The sequence below is a fragment of the Mycteria americana genome, chromosome 1 (assembly GCF_035582795.1).
Source record: "Mycteria americana isolate JAX WOST 10 ecotype Jacksonville Zoo and Gardens chromosome 1, USCA_MyAme_1.0, whole genome shotgun sequence".
NCBI classification, from domain to species: domain Eukaryota; kingdom Metazoa; phylum Chordata; class Aves; order Ciconiiformes; family Ciconiidae; genus Mycteria; species Mycteria americana.
The window spans coordinates 206,748,861-206,771,511 of record NC_134365.1 but is presented as its reverse complement, the minus strand read 5'-3'; the positions used below and the strand labels follow the sequence as shown (position 1 = coordinate 206,771,511).

At 38.0% G+C, this 22,651-nt stretch overlaps 1 protein-coding gene across 4 annotated transcripts in view; it reads left to right on the top strand.

Moving 5' to 3' along the window:
- The first annotated feature begins 103 nt into the window (after positions 1 to 103).
- Positions 104 to 22,651, top strand: part of DYNC2H1 (dynein cytoplasmic 2 heavy chain 1) — a 186,797-nt gene continuing 164,249 nt past the window's right edge. For 2 of the 4 annotated variants that reach the window (XM_075491022.1, XM_075491021.1), the window contains exons 1-20: positions 104 to 1,937; positions 3,806 to 3,973; positions 4,973 to 5,108; positions 5,432 to 5,550; positions 6,121 to 6,265; positions 7,042 to 7,274; positions 7,534 to 7,668; positions 7,766 to 7,879; positions 8,076 to 8,187; positions 8,362 to 8,486; positions 9,836 to 10,011; positions 11,403 to 11,598; positions 12,800 to 12,895; positions 14,775 to 14,927; positions 15,038 to 15,136; positions 17,309 to 17,448; positions 17,538 to 17,766; positions 18,283 to 18,410; positions 19,672 to 19,787; positions 21,018 to 21,145. In XM_075491022.1, coding sequence (XP_075347137.1) covers positions 1,737 to 1,937; positions 3,806 to 3,973; positions 4,973 to 5,108; positions 5,432 to 5,550; positions 6,121 to 6,265; positions 7,042 to 7,274; positions 7,534 to 7,668; positions 7,766 to 7,879; positions 8,076 to 8,187; positions 8,362 to 8,486; positions 9,836 to 10,011; positions 11,403 to 11,598; positions 12,800 to 12,895; positions 14,775 to 14,927; positions 15,038 to 15,136; positions 17,309 to 17,448; positions 17,538 to 17,766; positions 18,283 to 18,410; positions 19,672 to 19,787; positions 21,018 to 21,145 — 2,949 coding nt within the window. In that variant the 5' untranslated portion in view covers positions 104 to 1,736. Of the gene's footprint in view, positions 1,938 to 3,805; positions 3,974 to 4,972; positions 5,109 to 5,431; positions 5,551 to 6,120; positions 6,266 to 7,041; positions 7,275 to 7,533; positions 7,669 to 7,765; positions 7,880 to 8,075; positions 8,188 to 8,361; positions 8,487 to 9,835; positions 10,012 to 11,402; positions 11,599 to 12,799; positions 12,896 to 14,774; positions 14,928 to 15,037; positions 15,165 to 17,308; positions 17,449 to 17,537; positions 17,767 to 18,282; positions 18,411 to 19,671; positions 19,788 to 21,017; positions 21,146 to 22,651 lie in introns of those variants that run through there. The other 2 variants (XM_075491020.1, XM_075491023.1) reach the window with 2 other exon arrangements.

Genomic DNA, 22,651 nt, shown 5'->3' with positions numbered 1-22,651 from the left:
CGGGGCGGGTCCGCCGCCGGGGCCCCGCCTCTGAGTGGGCGGAGCTAGGCTCGCGCCCTTCCCGCCGTGAGGTGCCGCCCCGCCCTTGGCCCCGCCCACGTGCTCTTCTCGGCCGCCTCCGCCTTGGCGGGCGCTGCTGCACCCGGCGGCGGTGCGGAGCGAGCTGCCGCCCCTCGGCCGGTCAGGCGGCCCGGCCCGCCGCGGGCCCGGCTCTCGGGGCCGTTTGCTCGGGCGGGTGGCTCTGAGGGCGGCTCACGGTGGCGTGGGGGAGCGCGATCACGAAGAGCAGGGGCTGTGTGGCCGTTACAGCGCGCGCTCACAGCAGGATGTAACGGGGAGGCGTGAACCCTTCGCTACCGGTGCCCGCGCAATGCCGCGGGGCCAGCGCGGCCGCGAGGCGCTCGGGCGGGAGATGCAGGGCCGTGTCCCGCGGGCACCGCGGCGGCGGGGCGGGGCGGGCCGGCGGCAGCGCCGGAGGCTGGCGTGAGGCCGGGTGAGCTGCCTGCCGAGAGCCGCAGGCGCGGGTGGCGGGGGCGCGGGTGGTGGCCGAGTTAAAGCCCAGCTGCCGGGGAAGAAGAGATGTTGTTTCATCGTAAAGACCCTCTTAGTCTGAAGAACCGGTCGGAGGCGTTGGCAGGCGCTGAACGGAGAGCAGATAACTAAAACCCGCACTGACTCGCGAAACCACTGGAAGCCACGAGCACGCGCCCCCGGTGGCGGATCTGCCGTAGGCAGCACCGGCCAGCCCGCCGCAGGGCTCCCGGCGTGAGGCGTAAAGGCGGTCGCAGTTGATCGCCATTCAGGTTTATTCTACAGCGTTAGTTGTTGGCATCGCTACTGCACGCTGGCGGCTCGTCGCCAGTTGTCCCCCACAGCCAGCCTCTGCCCCCGAAGCCCCGTCCAGCTCGAGAAGCCGGGGGCTGCGGGGCGGGTGTCCCTGCGGCGGGAGGGTGTCGCTGGCGGGAGTACGTTCCTCCGCGGGTCCCTGCTGCTGGTGGCCGGTGTCTGGAAGCCCTGAGCGCTCGCCCACCGCCTCCCGGGGCCGGGCCCGCAGCCGGGGCAGCCGTCCCTCTCCCGCCTTGCGGTACCGAAGCAGCGCAAGCCCGAGAATCGTTGTTTCGGTAGCGGAAACTGATCGGTAACGGAGCGGGGGAGGGGAGAAGGAAGCACCCCAAGTACCGCGGTGCCGGTGACACCGTAATGCGCCTGATGGCAGGAGAGATGCTTCGATGACCCCGAGAGCAAAGCCATGCAGCAGGGCGGGGCGCCGCCGGGGACGGCCGAGCCCCGGGCACCGCAGGGCGCTCCGCCGGACCGGGAGGAGGCGCGTGCCGCCCCCGCCTCAGGCGGCCCCGGGGCGGCCTGCAGAGGGCGCGCGCCGCCAGGGCCCCGCCCAACACCGCCCCGCGGGGCGGAGCGTCGCTTCGCCCCGCTCGCTCGGCTTGGCGTGCCTGCCGATTACCGAGCGCGTCGACTGCCGCCCTTCTCCCCGCCGTCACCACCCGGACCAAGCTCGAGAGCGCGCCAGGGCCGCCATTTTCAGTCACCATAGTGACGGGTCCCGGCAACGCAGGGACGCCGGGAGGCCTCGGGCCTCGCCCTGTACCCGGGCGTGAGCCGCCGTCCTTACCGCCGCCCGCCTTTGGGTCTTCTCCCGTCAGCCCTCCATGTGCTCCCGTGGGGGTCTGGATCCACCCCTGCCTTGATCCTGCCTGGCGGGGGTGCGTCCTGCCAGCATGGCCGGGGAGGGAGACAAGAGGAAGCGCTTTATTTCGGCCACGGCTGCTAACTACTTCGGACTGGATCCAGCTGTTGGTGCCGCTGCCCTGGCCGCGGGGCTCCGTTCCCGTCCGGAGCTGACCAACTTTCTCGACGACGGCAATGAGTTCCTCCTCGTTGTGCAGCACTCGGGCACCCAGCTCACCGCATCCAACAAGGTACGGTAGTGTTCAGCCGAGTGTGTCCAGGCACTTATGGATCCAGCGTGTCCCCCGCATCCCAGTGTGCCAGTGGGAATGCAGAGCCTGGGGTCCAGCCCAGGTTTAGTGGTTAAAAGACTGGTATCTGATTTGGGAGACATCTTCCTACTGCAAATGTCTATGCTGGTCTCAGTGTCTGCGGCATAAATTACTGGCTCAAGAGTCTGTGAACACCATATGGTCAGCTGTGTGATATATTTGTTATTGCATTGTGCCAATGCTGATACGTAGTTTTAGTGTGCTGTATATTGTCACTGTGAATGTAATGCAGCCTGGAGAATGGCATATTGTCTTGTTGAAAATGCCAGGTGGAGTCTGGTGTGTGGGTTGTTCCTGGGCAAGGGTGGATGCAGGTGACTGGAAGGATTGCATTGCCAATGTCCATGCAGGAAAAGTGGCCCAATATGTGGCACACTGGCTGACAAGTCCCAAGGTAGGTGTTTATCCAAATCATGCGTTTTGCAGATTGATGTGTCCAGCTGTGAGCAAATCTGAGGTTCATTGTATAAGATGCCCTGCTCTGAGTGTTTGTGTTCAGCGAGTGACTCATCTCAGTGATACCGTGGGGTGTGACGTGCACTGAATGTCACCATGTAATCAGGACACGGTGCGGTGCCTGCCACATAGAGTGTACAGGCAGAACGCGGGTCTTGATGTGCATCCCGTCATTCTGCTGTGAGATGAGGGACGTGGTGTCTGTTATGTCAGTGACAGTTTTTTTCTGCACTGAAGACTAGTGTAATGGGTCGTTAACATGTGAACTCCTGTGTGGACCAGTAGCTCGCGTACCTCCTGGTGTAGTCTGTGTAGTCTGTAAAGTCTAGTGCATGCTATATTAATGCAAGAATGAACATTTATGTGCAGCAGTTTTTGGGGTGTGCTGCTGAGCCACTGTCTAATATACAAAGCCACTGTCAGCAGCTGTGGAAGATCAGATGCGTATCGGGGCTATAATGTATACCTATTGTCTCAGGGAAATGATGTCTGAAGGTGTTGGGCTAAAGACTTGGTAAGAAAGTAAAACTGATACTGTCCGGTAAAATTGAAAGCTGTTCTTACTAGCCCTCTGTTTCTTTTAACAGAAAAAAAGTTCACAGTTGTTTACAATCGCACGGAATTTGGGATTTCAGCTAGCCTATCTTTTTGCTATTGTTTTATCAAATGTTTAATAATGTGCTCCTGGTTTATGAATTCTCCTCGGGCACAAATAGTTTCAATAATTGATTTTATGGCAATTTTTGGAAGTTTACCCATAAGTTGGACTGTGAAGGGGAACAAGAGTCATGTTACAACTTAGGATTTTACTGATGAAGGAGCATGCCTTTCTCTGTCCTTGAGAAATCTATGAATTGCAATAGAATTATATATTTACAGACTCAAGAGAACAATACTGCATATTTAGAAAAATATTCCCAAGGTGATATAGTATAAAAATGCAATAAAAAAGATAGACTTCATGCTTAGTTTTCTCTAGGCACAAGATGGAGTTTCTGGTTTGTCCCTAGAAAGTGGTAAGTGGAGTTTTCAAAATCAAAATAACATAAGTAATTATGGTATTTACAGATATTTCGTCATGAAAAAGACATTACGTATTTGATGTTGGAATTCAGGTTCCTGTGAACTCAGGAATGAGTATAATAAAAGTTTTCATTTTCTGTGCAAATCAGATACTACCAGAATATTGTCAGATCCCACAGGGAGTAATACGGTGTTTTATAATTTTTTTTCTTGATGTAAATAATTTGTGTAAATGGTGTACATAATTTAGTATAATATGCAGTCAATGACAGTTTTCTAAACAAATCCTGTCTTCTTGATTATTACAGATTGAAGATACTGGTTCAGATAATGTGTTGGTGTTCTTTAAGCTGCGACCTGATGTAATTACAGAAGATAATCTTCATAGTAATATTCTTGTGTCATCTATGCTAGATTCACCAATTAACACCCTTTATCAAGCTCTACGACAAGTTTTTGCACCAGTATTACTGAAGGTGAGCAATATACCAGTTTAAATGTTCTGTAGATTTATTGAACATTGAAATTCCATAAGATGTTAACTGAGTTAACATTTTATGTTATTTTACGTTTTAAAATAAAATATTTTTATGTTTTAAAAATAAAATATTTTAAGAGTTTAAATAATGGATGATAGTTCTAATTTCTAAGTTAAAGAAGGTACTTCATCTCCTATTAGTAAGGAGGAGAGGAGGATTCTGGTCATACCTGTGCCTGACTAGAAATGTGGAATACACTGGGCAGTGGTGGTTAATGGAGACAACAGCTCCTTACCTCCTTTCTACCAGTAATTCCAGTCTTGTGTCCTTTTCTTGTTTTAGATATTCTTATATTTTATATGAAACGCATAGGTCTCTCTCATGCAAACTATGATTCTATAATATGTGGGGGATAGCTATGCTAGGCTCTAGATTAATTTGTGCAGCTGCATTTTTCATAGTTTTGCTTTTTTAAAATGTTCTGAGGCTTTTCCTTCTGTTCCATTACAAATATATTTCCTTTGTGGATTTTTTTGTCAAAAATGATCACCATGGCTGTATTTCATAGCTGAACAAGCAGAGTTTCAGCATTTAAATGTTCTTAATTTCTTGTATGTCGTAATATTAATAATTTTAGAAAAACACAATAACTTTTAATATTTGATTCTATCAATTTCCAGATTCTGCTATAGAAGTAGATTCCAAATTTAACTTAGGAGAATTCATTAACAAAGAATTTTGAACACATTTTCAGAGTGCCTTTATAAATCTGACAACTGACTTTTGATTTTGTGATAAATTTTTACAGTATTATTCTGAATTATTAAATGAAAAAAATGAGGTGCTTTTCCTTGACTTTAAGAAAAATAGATTACTACTTTGTCCCACCATGTGGTTAGTTACTGCTATTAATCTGCATAATTTTTTTTTTAAGATTAATGGAAGACAGTAATTGTTCTATCACGTGAGTCACAATTTTTGAAATTTTCATTGCAGGATGAGAGATGGAGTAAAACATTTGATCCCAAACTCCAGAAACTTTTAAGTGAGCTTGAAGCTGGCTTGAGTACTGTTCTCAGAAAATCAGATCCTAATTACACAGGAACAAAATTCAGTGAAGATGATGTGCGAGGTTTGTTTTGCAGTTACATCTTTTATAGTTAATTTTAAATTAGGAGTAAACAATTTATTTACAGGTTGAGTTTTCAGTCTTCGTTATCCCAGTGACTGCAGAGTGTGAAATATAACAGGTTGTGGTGAGTAGATTGGTATTAGTGATGATCAGCTCTGGTCTCTTGGTATGAACTTGATACTACGTCTAGTCAGAGTCAGAAGTTGAAGGATAATTACATAACCATATAGTAAAAATTTGCTTTAGAAAGTATGTTCTGACTGAAAATATTTTGTGACCGTTCATGTATTTCATATTTAAACATTTTCCATTATTATTTGCAGCTATACTTACACCAACAGATGAATTTCAGTTCTGGATAGAGTGTGCTCATCATGGAAGTAAATGGTGTAGTAAAGAGAGAGCTTCTCATTTTAAAGACCTATTTGAGGACATTGCAAAAGTATGTTTTCTTTTGTGTGATCAGTAATATATTTGTAGACTTAGTGAAAACCCCTCTTATGAAATATATGTCAGTATATGTACACTCTTGTCAAATATATGAATATATAACTATTTAGTTATTTTTTCTTAGGCAAAATTTTACTTTAAATGACATTCATGTAGTTTCTAGTGACAATGGTGTAGGGGAATGTCAACATTTAATTGGGAGCAGATTTGACTGTTGAATACTAAGAGCTGCTGTAGAAATACAACAGTATGCTACAGTTTCTGAACTAGAAATTGACTCATGAAATTATAAAAAGGAAAACTGAAAATGCAGACAATAATAATGAATGCTATCATGCAAAATTTTTGGCGCCTGTAAAGCGCTTGCTTGAATAGCGCTTCAGATATCAATGCATTCTTCACATGGATACACTTACACAAATCTTGTTTTTTGAGAGGATTATGCCGTATTCTGTTAAGCAATAAACCCCAGAAAACTATAGCAATTGCCAGCTTCAGAAAAGTATAAATGTTTCTGCAATACTAGTTGCAAAGTAATCGTATTAAGGATATTTTTTTCTAGGATTATTACAACTTGGATAGTCTCTCATTATTTGAAGTTGTGGATTTGGTGGAGACAACTAAGGATACTGTTGATGGTGTGTGGAGACAAACAGAACATGATCCTTATCCACAGCTACGCATGCATAATCTCTTGGATGTAATAGGTAAACCTTTATGCAGTCTTTATTAAATGAACAGTTGAGAAAAAGTAAAATGAATCCTTGAACAGAGACCTTCTTCCTTCTAAAGGCACCAGTGATAGCCTACAGCATTAAGGTGCTTTCTTCTTGTAATTATGATCCATGAATATTATTTGCCTTATAGTATCCAATAATTCAGCCAGTTCTGGTAGATGCCTTCACACATGCTTGGGAAGGTGATAGTAACAAGGTGGACTTGGATACCTTTCAGCCTGTGGACTGGATTTGTCTTGCTTCTGTTTGACTCCTTGTCTTTCAGAACAGAAAATTTATTTACATAAACCCCCATTTGAAGGTTGATTGAGTCTGTGTGGAGGTGAGAGCAGGACGTGCAGAGAGGTTGCTTCTCTCATTCTCTCGACAGCAGTCCCACGTTCTGGGACAGACATAAAACAGTGAGTTTGTCTGCTGCTGCCAGATGTGTGTGTGCCTGAGGGGAAGGATTGCTGGGGGCAGCCAGCTACTGCCATTACTGCTGATAAAGACAGATGCTTGTGTGTGGATTCCAGAATCCAAATCCATTAGCTTCTGATGTTGGACCAACCTCTGTTTAACTTGGAGATGTTTAAGAGATTTATTGAATCTGAAACAAAATAATCAGTTATTGCTATATTTGTGTGGTTTGAAATCAAGATGTTACCCTAGTTTATTAAAAACATGATTGGAATGTGGTGTAGCGTTTAAAGGAATCATTTTAAACAAACATAACATATTGCTTTTCTATACATTTTGTGTTATAGGTGGCTCGCTAGGTAGATATGTTCAGAGAAAATTAGCAGCTTTGAATTTGTGGGAGGATGCTTTTCACAGTGTTAAAGAAAATCTAAAGGCTGGCATCTTGATTTGTGAGCAGTGGGTGTCTGCTTGTGAGTACCTAACTGGACAACTGTGGCAACGTTATACACTACATCCATGGAAAAATGAGAAATATTCCCCCGAACCGTTAGCCAAACTGGGCAAACGTCTTGATGAGGTAGAGATTTGGATTATACACATTTATTTAATTAGACACAGAATTAAACAATGTTGTTTTAAGTTAAAAAAGGGAATTAAAACACTCTTATAGCCCTTTCAGAGTCAGATAGCATTCCATAATCCGTGTTTGTCTAAGCCTTTCAAAAGTTTCTTGTAAGATGGAGAGGGATGGGATGTGCTACTTTTGCTTTTTGCTTCTAAATGTAGGTTTTATGTAAAAATATGTTGGATATATCTAATATTTTTTTCTGTCATAGGTGCTAACTGTTAGAACACTGCATGAAAAACTTACATTCTTTTTGCCAGCTGGAGAACAAAATGCTTTACATCTTGCCCAAGTGTTTGAACCCTTTGCTGGCCTAAATCCTGTACACTATAATCCTTACACAGAGGTATAATGCTTATTTTTAATTTATTCACATTCTTTCTGTGACTTTTTATGATGTATAAGGATAGTCCTAAACTAACATATGAACTCATTATCTCTAGCCATTATGGAAAGCAGCAGTTTGTCAGTATGAAAGAATTATTGCACCAGCAGAACAAAAAATAGCAAGCAAATTGAAGAAATTTATTTCAGAAATTCAGGACAGTCCTCAGCAGGTATGGGTATTTTTGTAGTCTGAATATTTTCCTAAAGGTAAAGTTTACTGAATTCTTAAATATTCAGTTTAGAGCATGGGAATAAGTACTTAGAGCCAAAGACAGTACTTATGAACAGCACTAATGAGTAGCGTCAGACTATGTTTAATTTTTTTTCAGGAGAAAGAGATAACTTTTTTTAAACTTCTTATTCCAGCTTCTTCAAATATTTCAGAAATATAAGGAACTGATAAAACATCCAAATATAAGCAAAGAATTGCTTTTTGAAAGGGAAACATTGCTAGCAAGACTTCAAGATTATGTCAAAGGTAAAAATGTATTTAAAAGTATTTAATTGCATTAGTTTTTTTGCAAATACTGGAATTTTTTATTTACTTTCAGGACTATGTCAGTATCCCTAGTATATTTTTATAACAACAATAATAATTTTAAGCGTGTTCTATTAGGTTTCTGGTCTAACATGAATCTTTTGCTTGTGTCAGACTATCAGACAGACTTTGAAACTCGATGCCATGGTGTTCCTGGTGATGCTTCTGGACCACTGTCAGGCAAAAACCTTTCTGAAGTTGTCAATAATATTGTATGGGTACGGCAGCTGGAGCTGAAGGTAACAGATTCTGTTACTGTTTAGACACAATATTATCATAGAACGTAAAACAAGGTATTTGAGATTTCTGTGAGGAATTCCCCACAGAAAAATTGTGGACTTCCCAAGAGTTATATAATCAAGATTCCTTATCAGTGGTGCTGCTTGCTAAGTTGAATTTTATTAACTGACCCAGAAGACAGTCTTTTCGTAATACACTGAACTTCCTGTTTTTATGACTTAATTTTTTTTTGGCCAAAAAAAGGACCAAAATTCTGACAGGAGGCATTTTTGTTAAATTTTACCCTCCAGTTTGCATTTTAAAATTGTATTTACAATTTACAGATAGCCAGATTCTGACATCCTAATTCTCACTTGTTATTACTAACCTGCGTAGTGTCCCCTTGAAATCAAAGGGATTTCTTGGTAGTACTTTTTTGAGTCAGTGCCTGCTAGGGAATTTACTACAGAGACTGTAGTAAAAGTAAATGTCAAATGATTCTGTGTTGTCTTACAACAGAATGAGTTTAAAACATATTTGACTCTATTTTAACTTACGTTATTTTTGTTAGTTTGTATTTACACTTTAGATGGAAACTCTGGAACTTTTTTGGAAAGTATGGACTAGGTAAAAGCAAAATGTTTTCTGTAAACATAAGTGACATTTACAATAACTATAGATTTGAATGAAAATAGAAGTTACTTATCCCAGAATAACTATTAGCCCAGTTTTTTGGCATTCATCTCTGATTTGCAGAAAACTCAAGGGCCCATTTCAGCTGAATGTGACAAAGGGTGGAGGTCTTAAGGGTGTTACTTTGTTATGTGTCCTACAGAGAGAAAAGCAGCAGCTCAGGTTTCACAATTATTTCTTCTGCTTGGTCTGCTAAAGACCTAGAGAGCAGTTCAGCTGATGCGTGTCAGTTGTGTGTCTACTTTAGGCTGTGCTAAATTTTTTAATTGTTCTCAAACCTCAACTGATTCTATTGACTAGGGTTTTGATTAATTTGTCCACACATAGATGTGAAATCCCATTTGAAATACATTTGAGTATTGGCATGGACCTTGTAGATACAACACAAGACGCATGGGAGATCTGTACCTTTATGGAGAATTAACTAAAGACCAGGTGGGATACTCTGCGGTATCTTAATAGTGGTAGACACCTGTGGTGGACAACTTATTCAGACCTGATTTACTGTAATGGGAATTTGAACATCTGGGACATAATTCAGGATTCACTTTTTTTTTCTAATGTGTTTTTGAATCCCACTTGCATGTTTTATAATACTGATTTTTATCGTGGTGATTTTTCTTTTCTAATTGAATACTGGGAAGTTAAACTTCCTTTCTTTGTGATTGTGTTTAAGGTGGATGATGCTATCAAGCTGGCAGAGGCTCTTCTGTCTGACTTGTCTGGATTTCAAACTTTTCATCAAAGTGCAGATTCTTTTCTGGAAAAGTTAAAAGTATATGAACAAGAACAATTTGATGATTGGTCTAGGAATATCCAGTCAGAATTATCAAATCCCAAGTCAGGACTTTGGTAAATACATTTTTGTTTAAATAATGTTTATGCTGAAAGCTGTAGTGTGGTGTAATTCAATAGAACTTGACAAAGGAAATAAAAAATTTTACAGAACTGAGAATGAGTGGAGAAACAAAATGGAAGAGTTCATTATCATTGCATCATCGTGCCAGGCTTAATTGGTAGGGTGAAGTATACAGTTAATAACTAATCTTGCAGTTTCTAGTAACACCTGGAATGAAAGACATGTTTGGTTTGCTTGTTGTTACTACTTGTTACCCATTGTAATCCATATAGTGATAATGTCTAGAAACCAGATGAGATTAGGGTATATCTGTGATATACAGATGACACATGTAGAGTAACAAATAAATTGCTATTCACAAGAAATTCTGCAGTCTAAATAGAGCAGATGGAAGAAGGGTAAGAAAATAAATTTAAACCTCATGAATTGTGTTCCCCAAAATAATGAAATTACCTTATAGGATATTAAAATATATTTTAACAATTATTTTTTTTAAAATGATTGGCCACATAACTTCTGTTTGCATCTCTGAGTGTTGCAAACTTTCTTTGAAAAAAGAGTTTGTCCACAGTTTCAGAGGATACAGGAGTTGATACTTACATGTAAACTTTTATTTTATGAAAAACACTCCAATATAACAAATAAGCAGATTCAGCACTCCAATATATAACAGACATCTAATTTATTAGTACCATAAAATTTTATTATTGTGAGATTTTAAATGATGTTAAGAGATTAATTAAAAGGAAAAGAAAAGATGTAGCTCACTGGAAAGGGGAATGCAATGGATATGGGAACTAGAAAAAGATGAGAAAAAAAGTGAAAAAATTAGTAAAGCTGAAGTTTTTATGAAAGAAGCCTAAAAGAATGGTGGTAGAAGCATTACTATGGTGGAGTAAAAAGCTGGAGTAAAATCTAAAGATAGGCTGATGCTCTTATTAGCATCTGATTGTGTATACCAAAACATTTCACTGATCCAAGTCCTGGTTCTTGGATTGGTTCCCTCAGAAAATTTCGTCCCTTTTGCAGTGCTGAAGGCTGGGGCCTGTAAAGTGCCTGCTTGAGAGAGTATGATGGGTCCATTGGTTTTGAGAAATACTGTCTAGCTGTGAGTTACATATTAACTATTGTAACAAGCCAGAAAAACTTTGTGAGCAAAACCAATAGGCATTGTTCATTTTTCCTTGTCTTCACTGGCTTTGAATTAAGAGAAAGGTTACTAGAATAAGTTCTGAGTAAATGGAAATGTTAATAAATGTAGAAAAATGTAATAGAATGACATCAAGCTTTTTAGAATTGTTTATTATATTATTATAAAATGCACCCAAGAAAGGATCAATATCAATTTATAGTTAATAATATGTTTAATTTGATTTTGGTTTAGCATCCAAGCTAATAGTCCTGTAATGGAGTTGGATCGCGTTTTTGGGACATTAAACATACTTTATTCAGATCGTTTGGTGACTCTCCTAAGAGAAGTACGTCAGCTATCAGCACTTGGTTTTGCTATACCAGCTAGAATACAGCATGTTGCAAACACTGCACAAAAGTTCTGTAAGCAGGCGGTCATCCTCAAACAGGTATAAGATTAAATCTCATAATAACTTCCTGTTCTGACTTCCCAGCTTTAGTAGTAGAACATTTCTAGACTATTACCTTTTCTGACTGTGTGGTTAAGCTTTTCGCTGTGTTTGTCTGTGTGAAAGTGACTTGTTTCTTGAACACGTTAACTGAGTCCTTAAAAGAGAACAAAAATAAAGAAATGCTTTACAATTTTGGAATGTCTTCTTTTGAAACCAAATGAATTATAGTATTAAAGCCATGTGAAGTTACTGTATGAATATACAAAAATAAGACAAGTAATTCATTGATCTCCTGGTTTTAGTGTCAGTTTCTGATTATTATAACTGAAGGAAAATGTCATAATATGGACCAGCTTGTCCTCACCATTGTTAGTTTTCAACTGAAAATATATTAATAAGTATTTTAATGGAAATGTGTGTTTGTTTTTGGGGGAGTTATTTTTTGATTGGACTCAATGCTACATAAGTTTTTATTTGGCTTATATTTCAGTTGAAAGACCATGTCAAGTTTTCTTCTGGTACTATAAGATGCAAGAATAAATATGTATATATTGGTAAAAATTCTTATGTAGATACATAGGCTCAATTCCGTTTCACATGGGGTGTCATTGGTATCAGATACCTGCACAGCTAAGGCAGAGGTGACACAAGACCTACAAGATACCCATGCATCGGGATCATTGACAGGTGCCCAAGTGGAAACCTTTGTCATCTCAAAAGGCACTAGATGTCTATGTGTGGACAACTAAACCAAGTTGTAGGGTATACCTCTTACTCGAGCTGCCAATCTGGAAGTAAATAGATCTTCTTTAGGTTTTGTGTCATATTCTGGTGGATGTCACGGATGCTTGAAAGCCTCTGAAATGGCACTAGATGCCTACATTTGTATACAATAGTGGAACTGTTCCACTTATAATAAATCAGAGATTGAACCTATTTCACTTAAGGTGAAGTATAATCACCTTAGGCATGTGTCAGTAGCAGTCTTTTTTGCTGTTAGAATTCATCACTAGAAGAAGATAGGATCACATTAGCATTGTATAGTACTTTATTTTTGTAAACATTTTACTAGTATAGTTAATTCTCATTTCTTAATGGTGTTGATTGGGAAATACTTTCAGAAATATCCTGCATTACATTTATTGGCACATAAATATTTTTATCTGTTCTTGTAAATTTAATCTCTCCATTTTTACAGGTGGCGCATTTTTATAATTCTATTGATCAACAAATGATTGAGAGTCAGAAGCCAATGATGTTACAGTCTGCTTTAGCATTTGAACAGATAATTAAGGTGAAAGAATTACTCTCTCTTTGTATTTTTAAATTCAGTGGTATCTGTGCATATTCTGTGCTGCTTTTTCTGTGTTTATTGCTGGACTTTTTCACTGCAGCCTTCCTATACAAGCAACACCATCTGTTTAATTGCATTTATTGAAATCAGTGGGCCTTTTTTTTTGATATTGTTATTTAAACAACTGCTTACTCCTTTTTACTTTGGATATTAGTGTAATATGCTCTCTCAGGAACTATTTTTAGTGTTTCAATTTATGCATGAACCACGATGTGGTCAATTCCTTAATAGTTGGGAATGTAACTCCTGTTTTAACAGTTCCCATATTTAGAACTAAATTCTAATTTCCCATATGTAGAACTAGTTTAACAGTTCTAAATAACATTATTTTGGTCTATTTTAGTAAAAATGGCATATACTTTATTCTGGAGATAAATTAGTATTAAGGAATGGTTTCACTGTTTTGACTGTTATTAAATTTCTGTTGATTTTGTAATTCTCTTGAATATTTCTAATTCATGTTTTGGGCAGGTTGAAAGTGGATAGTTTCTGTTTTAGATTTAGAACGAAGAATCTGTGGATCTACCTGATTACTGACTTATGCATGCAGTTTGTTACAGTGGGTTGGTGTTCAGACATAATATAGTTGCTCTGAGAAGAGGGTTTTTTTAATAATTGCTATGAAGTTCACTATACTTAAAGAAGTTTTAGATTCTTTTAAGAAATTTGGAGCAATTTGGAGGAATTGATTTATTTTAATTTTTCTGCTTCAAAGGGACAATATGAACTTAAAAATTGCACTTCAATCTACAGTTTTTTAACACCATATCTCTATTTTATGTCTGGAGAAACATGTATATCATGAATTTCAGTTTACTAGTTTTGATCGGTTTGAAGCACTCCACTCTCTTCCAACAATCTTACAAATGTGAGAATGGCTGGAGAATTGTAACACGCCCATAAACTCTGTATTGAGCAAGAGAATAATGTCTCCAGAGCAAGCATTACAGAAATGATTGGAAACTCACTCCTAAGAACCAATTTGCAAGACAGAGTATAAGAATGGGACTGAAAGTAGAAGGGATGTTGGGGCTGAGATTAGTTCATACAAAATGGTGGAGAGTCCAGACCAAACTGTAGGTTCAAAAGTGTCCTGGAAAAAGTTCCCAAACTGTCTCTTAAATTTTCCTTGGGCTGGCTGCAGATTATGTCACAGATTCCTTTAATGTGCAGACCCTAAGACAGTGATGGTGCAGAAGTGTTCAAAGGTACAACGTATTCTCCTACTTGACGTGATTTCTGCCCTACATCTTTTAGCAATAGGTCCAGTTGTGGAACTTCAGATGCCTTTTTTCTTCTGATTTTCTACTGTAAACTTAGAAAAATGCGTAAAAACCCCAGAACCTTCATAAAAAGCCCAGAGAAATGGAACTCCCCAAAGCTGCTTATGAGTCAGTGGAATTTTACAGTGTAATTTAAATAATTTATGTCGTGATAATCAGGTGAAGTTGGATAGCAATTATTAGTGTGACATTTTGATTTTTGGTCTGTGCAGAACAAAGAGGAAGGGAGGAGTTTAAGGAGTCCTCTCAGCTTAAGATGTCTGCTTATGTATGTGGGGCAGGAGTCTCAGTGGATTTATTTCAAGGTCTGTTAAGAGTCTGGCATTAATCCTTCCCCAGTGCATTGACGTAGCTATAATGATATGTCCACGTGTCTGTGATTTGCCAGATTATTATGTCTCTAGTGCAGTAGTGAGAGGGAGGTCCTCTGTTTTTTTCTAGGAGTAAACCCATCTTTCTCATATCATCACTTCCTGTGTGCTAGCTGGTAGACTATATTTGTCATTAAACCTTACAAAAGTTGTACGTTTTTCAAGCACTCAAAATCAGGTCCTGGAGGAAAAGCTCAAATAACATGGGATAATCCTAGAGAATTGGAAGCTTATATCCAAAAACTCCAAGCTGCTGCTGAACGGCTTTCCACTGAAAATAGAAAACTAAGAAAGTGGCACATGAACTTCATTGAAAAGGTATATTTTCCAGGTGAAATTGAAATCATGTCTTTTATAGCTTACTTTACCCTTTCTTTCATTTATGTGGTAATGAATATGTTTATTATCCTTTAAAATTCTTTTAACAGGTTGTATCTCTCATGAATATTGATCTACTTCGGCAGCAGCAGCGCTGGAAAGATGGACTCCAGGAGCTCAGAACTGTTTTTGCCAGCCTTGAGTCACAGGCAGGGTTTCACTATCATGTTGCAAACTGTGAATATTTGACTTTTCAACAGTAATCAAGATTTAAGACTCAAACATAGCATGATTGAATTAATTTTTATTAAGGTGTTATTAGCTAGCTCAGGAAAACTGGCTGAGTACTACTTAGTTGATGCCAGATGTGATGTAAAATCTCACATGAGGAGGGTGAGGATAATCTTTTTATGTCATACTAGTAATGGGAGAAGAAGAACAATTGGTCAAATGACAGGGGTTAGATGAAAAAATGGGAAAACCTTAGGTCATGTAGATAAGTTGTGTCTGAGCCATTAATGCAAGGTAAAATAAAGAAATTGGTACAGATATGACTGACCCTCAAGCAGAATAGTACAAATGTATAAAATTTAGAATTAAAATGCATTTCTGCCTGAAATAATGAAAAAGCCACATTTTTATTTGTTCACTTATCAACTGTCAACTTTTAGAATAGAATCATAGAATCATTTAGGTTGGAAAAGACCCTTAAGACCATCGAGTAAGATGATTAAGATTCTGATAAATAATATCATCTTATCAAAGTAACTGGATGATGTTACTATCACCTAAGCTATTTTGAGGTATCATTCAAGTCAGTTTAATTTTTCCTATAGCCTTCAGCAATAACGGGACTATATTCTTTGATGGATGTGGTGTTCTTAGCCTTTTTAATGCAAACCCAGATTATTTTAGTTAGTATTTGCCAGTCAAATAAATGCAGTATTTTAACTGTATTTTTCTTATGATTTTTTCCATCTTCTCAAGGTAATAGAAATAATAAATAAGTGCATTGATTCAGCTTTTGGTTTGTAATTTCTTTTGAAATTTATTTTGCAAATTTTTATCTTGAAGTCAATATATTTTTTTTAAAATTAATAGTTTATACTTGCTTTAAGATCTGTTGGAAAATTGTTTTGGTATTACAGAATATTTTATATGGTAAATTAACTAAGCTGTATTCAGTGAGGTTCTTTCTCACTGAATCTATCTATCTATCCTTGACTAGATAGACAAGGATAGAATCTATCTATCCTTGACTAGAAGTGATAAAACTTAACCAAGTGTATCCTGTTTTCACTGTCCAAAATTGCAATATGATATACTTTTACTGCTGTTGTCATCAAGATTTTACGTATTTCTTTAAAACTCCTATTTAGAATTGTTTTAAGGCTTAATTGAGACAATTTCAAATTTTCTTAATCTCTGGAATCTTTCTGTTGGAAGAGTTCCTCTGGGCAGCCTTGAATGGTAGGGCAGACCTTAACTGTGTAGCTTCCTTCAGCAACCTTGAACTGCCTCCAAAGCCCTGGCTGAAAATCTCTATCCAATTAAATAAGAAGAGAACCTATTAAGCTGGAAGAAGTTTCTAATTTCTTCTTTAACTTGTATTGCCCTTTTGAAAATCCTTGGATGGCTTACAAATGACCATTTACAGACTTCAGCGTTGATACAGCTTTACACATTCTTACAGTGCAATGTAGCAGATTCTAATGAAAATCTGAATTATTTAAGATAAAATCTTGTATCTACTTATTGGTTAATGTTGATCTGTGGAAACACACAGGAATTTTCTGAAATACAGTTTAAAAGGTAGCTTACATATTATGGGAAAATAAAAGGTGTGATAGAGGTTTAGATCTCTCATTCAACCAGCTCTGTATCTTATTTCTAGAAGACTCCCATGCATTTTGGAGTAACCTTGAAGAATCTCATAGTAAACCAATGGGAGGTGAACCTCAGTGAAGTTGTTATGCTGAACTGCCATACAGACTGGTCTTATTTGGATATTTTTTTTATTCCTTTATTCATTTGAAATAAATGTAATAGCCCCAGATGATCTTAATACTCAAACTGGTCATAGAATCATAGAATATCTCGAGTTGGAAGGGATCCATAAGGATCATCGAGTCCAACTCCCTGCTCCTCGCAGGACTACCTAAAACTAAACCATGTGTGACTAAGAGCATTGTCCAGATGCTCCCTGAACTCTGACAGGCTTGGTGCCGTGAGCACTTCCCTGGGGAGCCTGTTCCAGTGGTGTGATACTTTGAATTTTACTGAGATCCTGGTCTTCAGGGATTGTATTGTGCTCAGTATCAGATTATAATTATGGTTTGAGGAGTAAAATAAAACTAAAAATAAACATTGTTAAATTTTAGGGTTTCAAATCATGTGATATGAAAGCTTGGAGACAGCACTGGAATCATCAACTTTACAAAGCTCTGGAGCATCAGTATCAGATGGGCTTAGAAGCACTCAATGAGAATTTACCAGAAATAAATATTGATCTAACATTCAAGTAAGATTTTTTTTTTTCCTATTAAGAAAGTATTCTGGCTTGGATTACATTCAAATATTAGTTTTTGTATGATTTGTTTTATTTTTTAGGCAAGGCCGGTTGCAATTCAGACCTCCTTTTGAAGAAGTACGAGCTAGATATTACAGAGAAATGAAAAGATTCATCTCCATTCCAAATCAGTTTAGGGGAGTAAGTGAGGTAGAAGAAGAGTCTATATTCACTCTTATGACCGAAAGAAATGCAAATGGATTTCTGACCGCTTTCAGTAAAGCAGAGGACTTGTTTAGAAGGCTGACAGAAGTTACTAATCAGTTCAAGGTATTTGCAATATTTGACTGACTCATACTTTTTTTTTTTTTTTGATTTGTATCATCTTAAGCAGACATTCTAGAAGTAACTGAGCAAGGACATTTGCACATTATTGTCCTTAGACATTCTAGAAGTAACTGAGAAATGGCATTTGTGCATTATTGTCCTTTTCTGCAAGGCATATAAGCAAAAGCTAGTAAGTCCATCCATGTTAAGCCAACCACTTAAGGACATACCTAGCTTAAAGCATATGTACATTTCCCATTGAAACCTCAGTATTATAGCTGTCTTTTTACTCTTGTTCAAGATCTGTTTTGATTATCCTTAAATGTATGAATATGTCAAACCATTTTGTACCTCCTAATTTTTGCATTAAGAGAATCTGTAGGTAATTGAAGGAGCGCAAAGGTTAAAGACAATGTAGCTTCAAAACATTATTAATATATTTTATTGTCATTGAGAAACAAAGTTTTTTTAATCTGGAAAATATTTCTTTTCCATGAAATAAAAAATAATGTTTAAAAGGAATGGATTGTAATTGGCCAAGTAGATATGGAAACTCTGGTGAAGACACATCTTTCTAGCAAACAGGACTGGGAAAAAAACTTCAAAGCATTAAAAGTGAGAGGGAAAGAAGCAGAACGTCTTCCAAGGTATAGTGTAACTCTATTCTTCTGTTTGAATGATGTATTCTATCAAATACTTTAAAGATAATAGTAAAATAGAAAAATTCTTTTTACATGGAGATATAGATAGAATTTCAAGTGTTTTTAAAATATTGATGTACTTTTTAAACATTTAGATTTTTGTTTTTCAGTTTTATTTTTAGACACTTACTCCCTTTTATCTGCACAGCCTTCTCTGAAAACTTTTAATGTCTTCCTTTGATATGATGGGAAACCCCCTCAAAATTCAGGGCTGATTCTGAAATACTACAAAACACGGTGATATTTTAACAATCCTTTTAGCCAAGTCCTGTACATGTGGAGTGTATGTGGCAGTTGGGAACAGACTTAGTAAATGTTTATACATTAAATAATTGTTGTATTTAAACACTTGATTACCTCCTATAACTTATAGTTTAAGATATGCTAGTGTAGGCTTTTATTCTTACATATATTCACATGGAATTTAGTGTATTGCGTGGTTAGAGTTATGAAATGAAACTGGTGGGAATCATATTCTGAACAAGTAAAAAGAGGTGACGTTTCATGCAGGAGAATGGACTGGTGGAACTTGTTGGCTAAGTGATATTCTGAGTAGTAAAGATTTTCATGAGTTCAAGGACAGACTGGTGAATAGAAGAGAAATTGACTGATGTGTCTTATAGCCATAAACCACATGTGGCTTTGAAGTGCCATGACTTGAAAATAATTGGTGTTGAGGGAGGATACTCAGGAAAGTATCAAATAAGGTAGCCCTTTTCTTAGTGTTCTTTAGGCATCTACTTCTAGTCACTGTGAGAGATTAAATATGGAGCCTTGATATGACTCACTATGGCTTTTCGTATGTTCTTAGGACTATTGAAGCCTGGGTTAGTACATTCTCATGGAAATTAGAGATTTAACGACATGACTGTACAAATAATTAAAACATTTTTCTTTTAGAGTATAGAAATAGTCCTTTTGAATTTAGTGACATTGGTTATATAAAATCAAGTAATTTTGTAACTATTTGGAGGAGCAGAGCATTAGATCTTAGTGTGCATATATATGCCTAATGAGTATAAATATTTCAATAATATGAGTAATTTTCCCAAGAAGCTATGACTTTGATTTTGTAGAATAATGAGGGAAATTTTTTCTTATTAGGCTACAAAATCAGGGTAAACTATAGATGTGCATAGATCTTAGAGATATTGACACATAAGTATACTACTGAATATTTGCTATTTTTTAATCTTTTGTCTTGAAGCACCATCAGGATAGATTGTTTAACTGTTAGTTGCAACCCTGTGAAAACTGTAATTGATGATTTCATCCAGAAGTTGTATGATGTTCTTGTAATTTCTTTGAGAAAATCTATTCAAGGTAAATAACTTTAATGAATAATATTTTTTTTGTTTCTGTTGTACGTGTGGACATTTGTGTTAATGTAAATACTAGTTTTATTTAAGAAATATTTTACTCTTGGGCACAGTGAGCTGCAGAAATCACAATGCAGAGAAAGTAATCTGTTACTAATTTTTCACTACAGGCCTAACCTAAGACCCCTTGATGTCCATGTGCATCTTTTGTATTCACTTGTCTTGGCCACATCTGTTCCAGATGTAAAAGAATACATATGAACATGATTTTGCTTTTTTCTTTTGTCTGGAGGAAAACTTCTTCGACATTTGAGGGAGGAAAATTTCTTAGACGTTTGAGGGTAATTGAAGGAGACATCATGAAATGTTGTAACTAAAACATATTATTAGATTTTTCTTTCACAAATTGAAATACTTCATCAGGAGTCTTAAATAATCTAGAATTATTCCATAGAGTTACTTGTCACTTAGATTGTCAAAATGCAGAGTGTTAAAGAGTGCAAAATATTTCCCTATTTTTGTGTGGTCTATCTATATCTGACACAGGTAGAAAAAATAGAATAAGGTGTAGATGGTGAGAAATACCATTGCTTTGTGCTTTAAATATAACAATCAGCCCAGGAAACACAGAACAGAGATTGTGCAGAAAGTGAATAATTTCCATAACCTGAAAGATGAATTGTTTCCTGGAAGAGGTATTATTTCCTGGAATTGTACAGCTCCTTTCTTAGTACCAAAAAGATCTACCTTGGTAGGAAGATACATTATAGCTTAATCAGGCTTTTGTTTGTGAATCTTTTCAATATTTAAATCAAGGTCGCTTTAGTTAGTTAGTTTCTTTAAAACAAACAAACAAAAAAACCCAAACCCCCAAAACAATTTTAACATCTGTTTTTCTCAATTTACCCAAAAAAGACCTGTACAGATTTTGAAAGTGTATAAATAAATGCCTTAGGTATTTATGTTTAATTCTCAGAAAGGACTCTCATACTTATGGTCTAAATCATACGCTGAATGCAGTGGATTACATTTAAAAAACTGTGTAAACACAAACATGCAGTTTTTATTGAAGCAGCATATAAGATTGGGGTCTCCAGTTTTTTAAGCAAATAGTTTCTGTACATTATCATATCTTATGACAATGTTGTATCACAGTACATTTGTCTGACTTGCATATTTGTTACTACAGGTATTTTCTCCATGATAACTTTGTTTTCCACTTTTCTTTATATAGCTCACCTATACGATGTTTCTTCTTTTCTCACTGATGCCATGGAAACATTAATGGTTAGGCCCCAGACTGTAGACGAAATAGCAGAAGACAATTTAAAATATTTAAACCTACATGAACGAAAAGAAGGGGTAAGATACTATTTTATCATATCCAGAACAACAACTATCAAAAAATGTAATTGCTTTCTAGTATGGAAACTTCTATTTAATACAACTAGTTTAGACCATGTGGTGGTCCATATAGCACAGTATTTTGTCTCCAGCAGTAGAATAAAGGGGCTGCCTAGGGAAAAATATAAAATCCAGGTAGCATATTTCATGCTTTCCCACACTTCTAGCCTCCAACCAGAACCTTTTTGAGTTTTTTGTGGTTTCTGAGTATATAGTAACACTTGGTGGATTTCTCTTCCACAACCTTACCTCGTCTCCTCTTGAAAACAAATACACCTTTCACATCCAAAATATCTTCTGGTAAAGTGTAGGTCAATTGCCCATTAAATGAAGGACCCCTCCTTTTTTTTTTTTTTCACCTGCCCTCTGTTAACTTCATACCATTTAAGTCTTACACTGGAAGAGATATGGAGTAATCAGTCCCTATTCTTCCTCTTCATGACACATGATTGTGGTGGTGTTTGTTGTGTCCTGTATCAGCAATCTCTTTTCTAGATTGAAGAGTTTTAGTTTACCTAATCTTTTCTTATACATAAGCCCACCCATAACTTTGATCATTCTTGTTGCCCTTTGGTGTTTCCTAGTTTCGCAATAACCTTTTTCTGCAGGACCAACAGAATTTTGAACAGTTTTTAAGACACGTACAAACCGTGGATTTGTATGATGAAATAACAGTGTTATCTCTTTTATTCTCTTTTTTATCTTTGTAACTCCTAAAATTTGATTTGTTTCCTACTGCTTGGATTAACCTGGTGGTTTTTTTTAAAACTGGCTGTCATGACCCGAGATACCAATCCTGAACTGCAGTCATTAGCTCAGAACTCAACTTGTACATGTGAAATTTACTTTTTCACATATATGTCACTTCATGGCTATCTACTTGACTTTTGTTTGTCACCGGTATCGTCAGTCACTATTTCTTAGAATCATAGAATCATAGAATGGTTTAGGGTGGAAGGGACCTTTAAAGGTCCAACCCCCCTGCAATGAGCAGGGACATCTTCAACTAGATCAGGTTGCTCAGAGCCCCATCCAGCCTGACCTTGAATGTTTCCAGGGATGGGGCATCTACCACCTCTCCAGGCAACCTGTTCCAGTGTTTCACCTCCCTCATTGTAAAACATTTCTTCCTTGTATCTAGTCTGAATCGACCATCTTTTAGTTTAAAACCATTGCCCCTTGTCCTGTCGCAATAGGCCCTATTAAAAAGTCTGTCCCCATATTTCTTGTAAGCCCTTTTTAAGTATTGAAAGGCTGCAGTAAGGTATCCCTAGACCCTTCTCTTCTCCAGGCTGAACAACCCCAACTCTCTCAGCCTATTCTCATAGGAGAGGTGTTCCATCCCTCTGATCGTTTTTGTGGCCTTTGTCTGGACCCGCTCCAACAGGTCCATGTGTTTCTTGTATCGGGGACCCCAGAACTGGATGCAGTACTCCAGGTTGGGTCTCATGAGAGTGGAGTAGA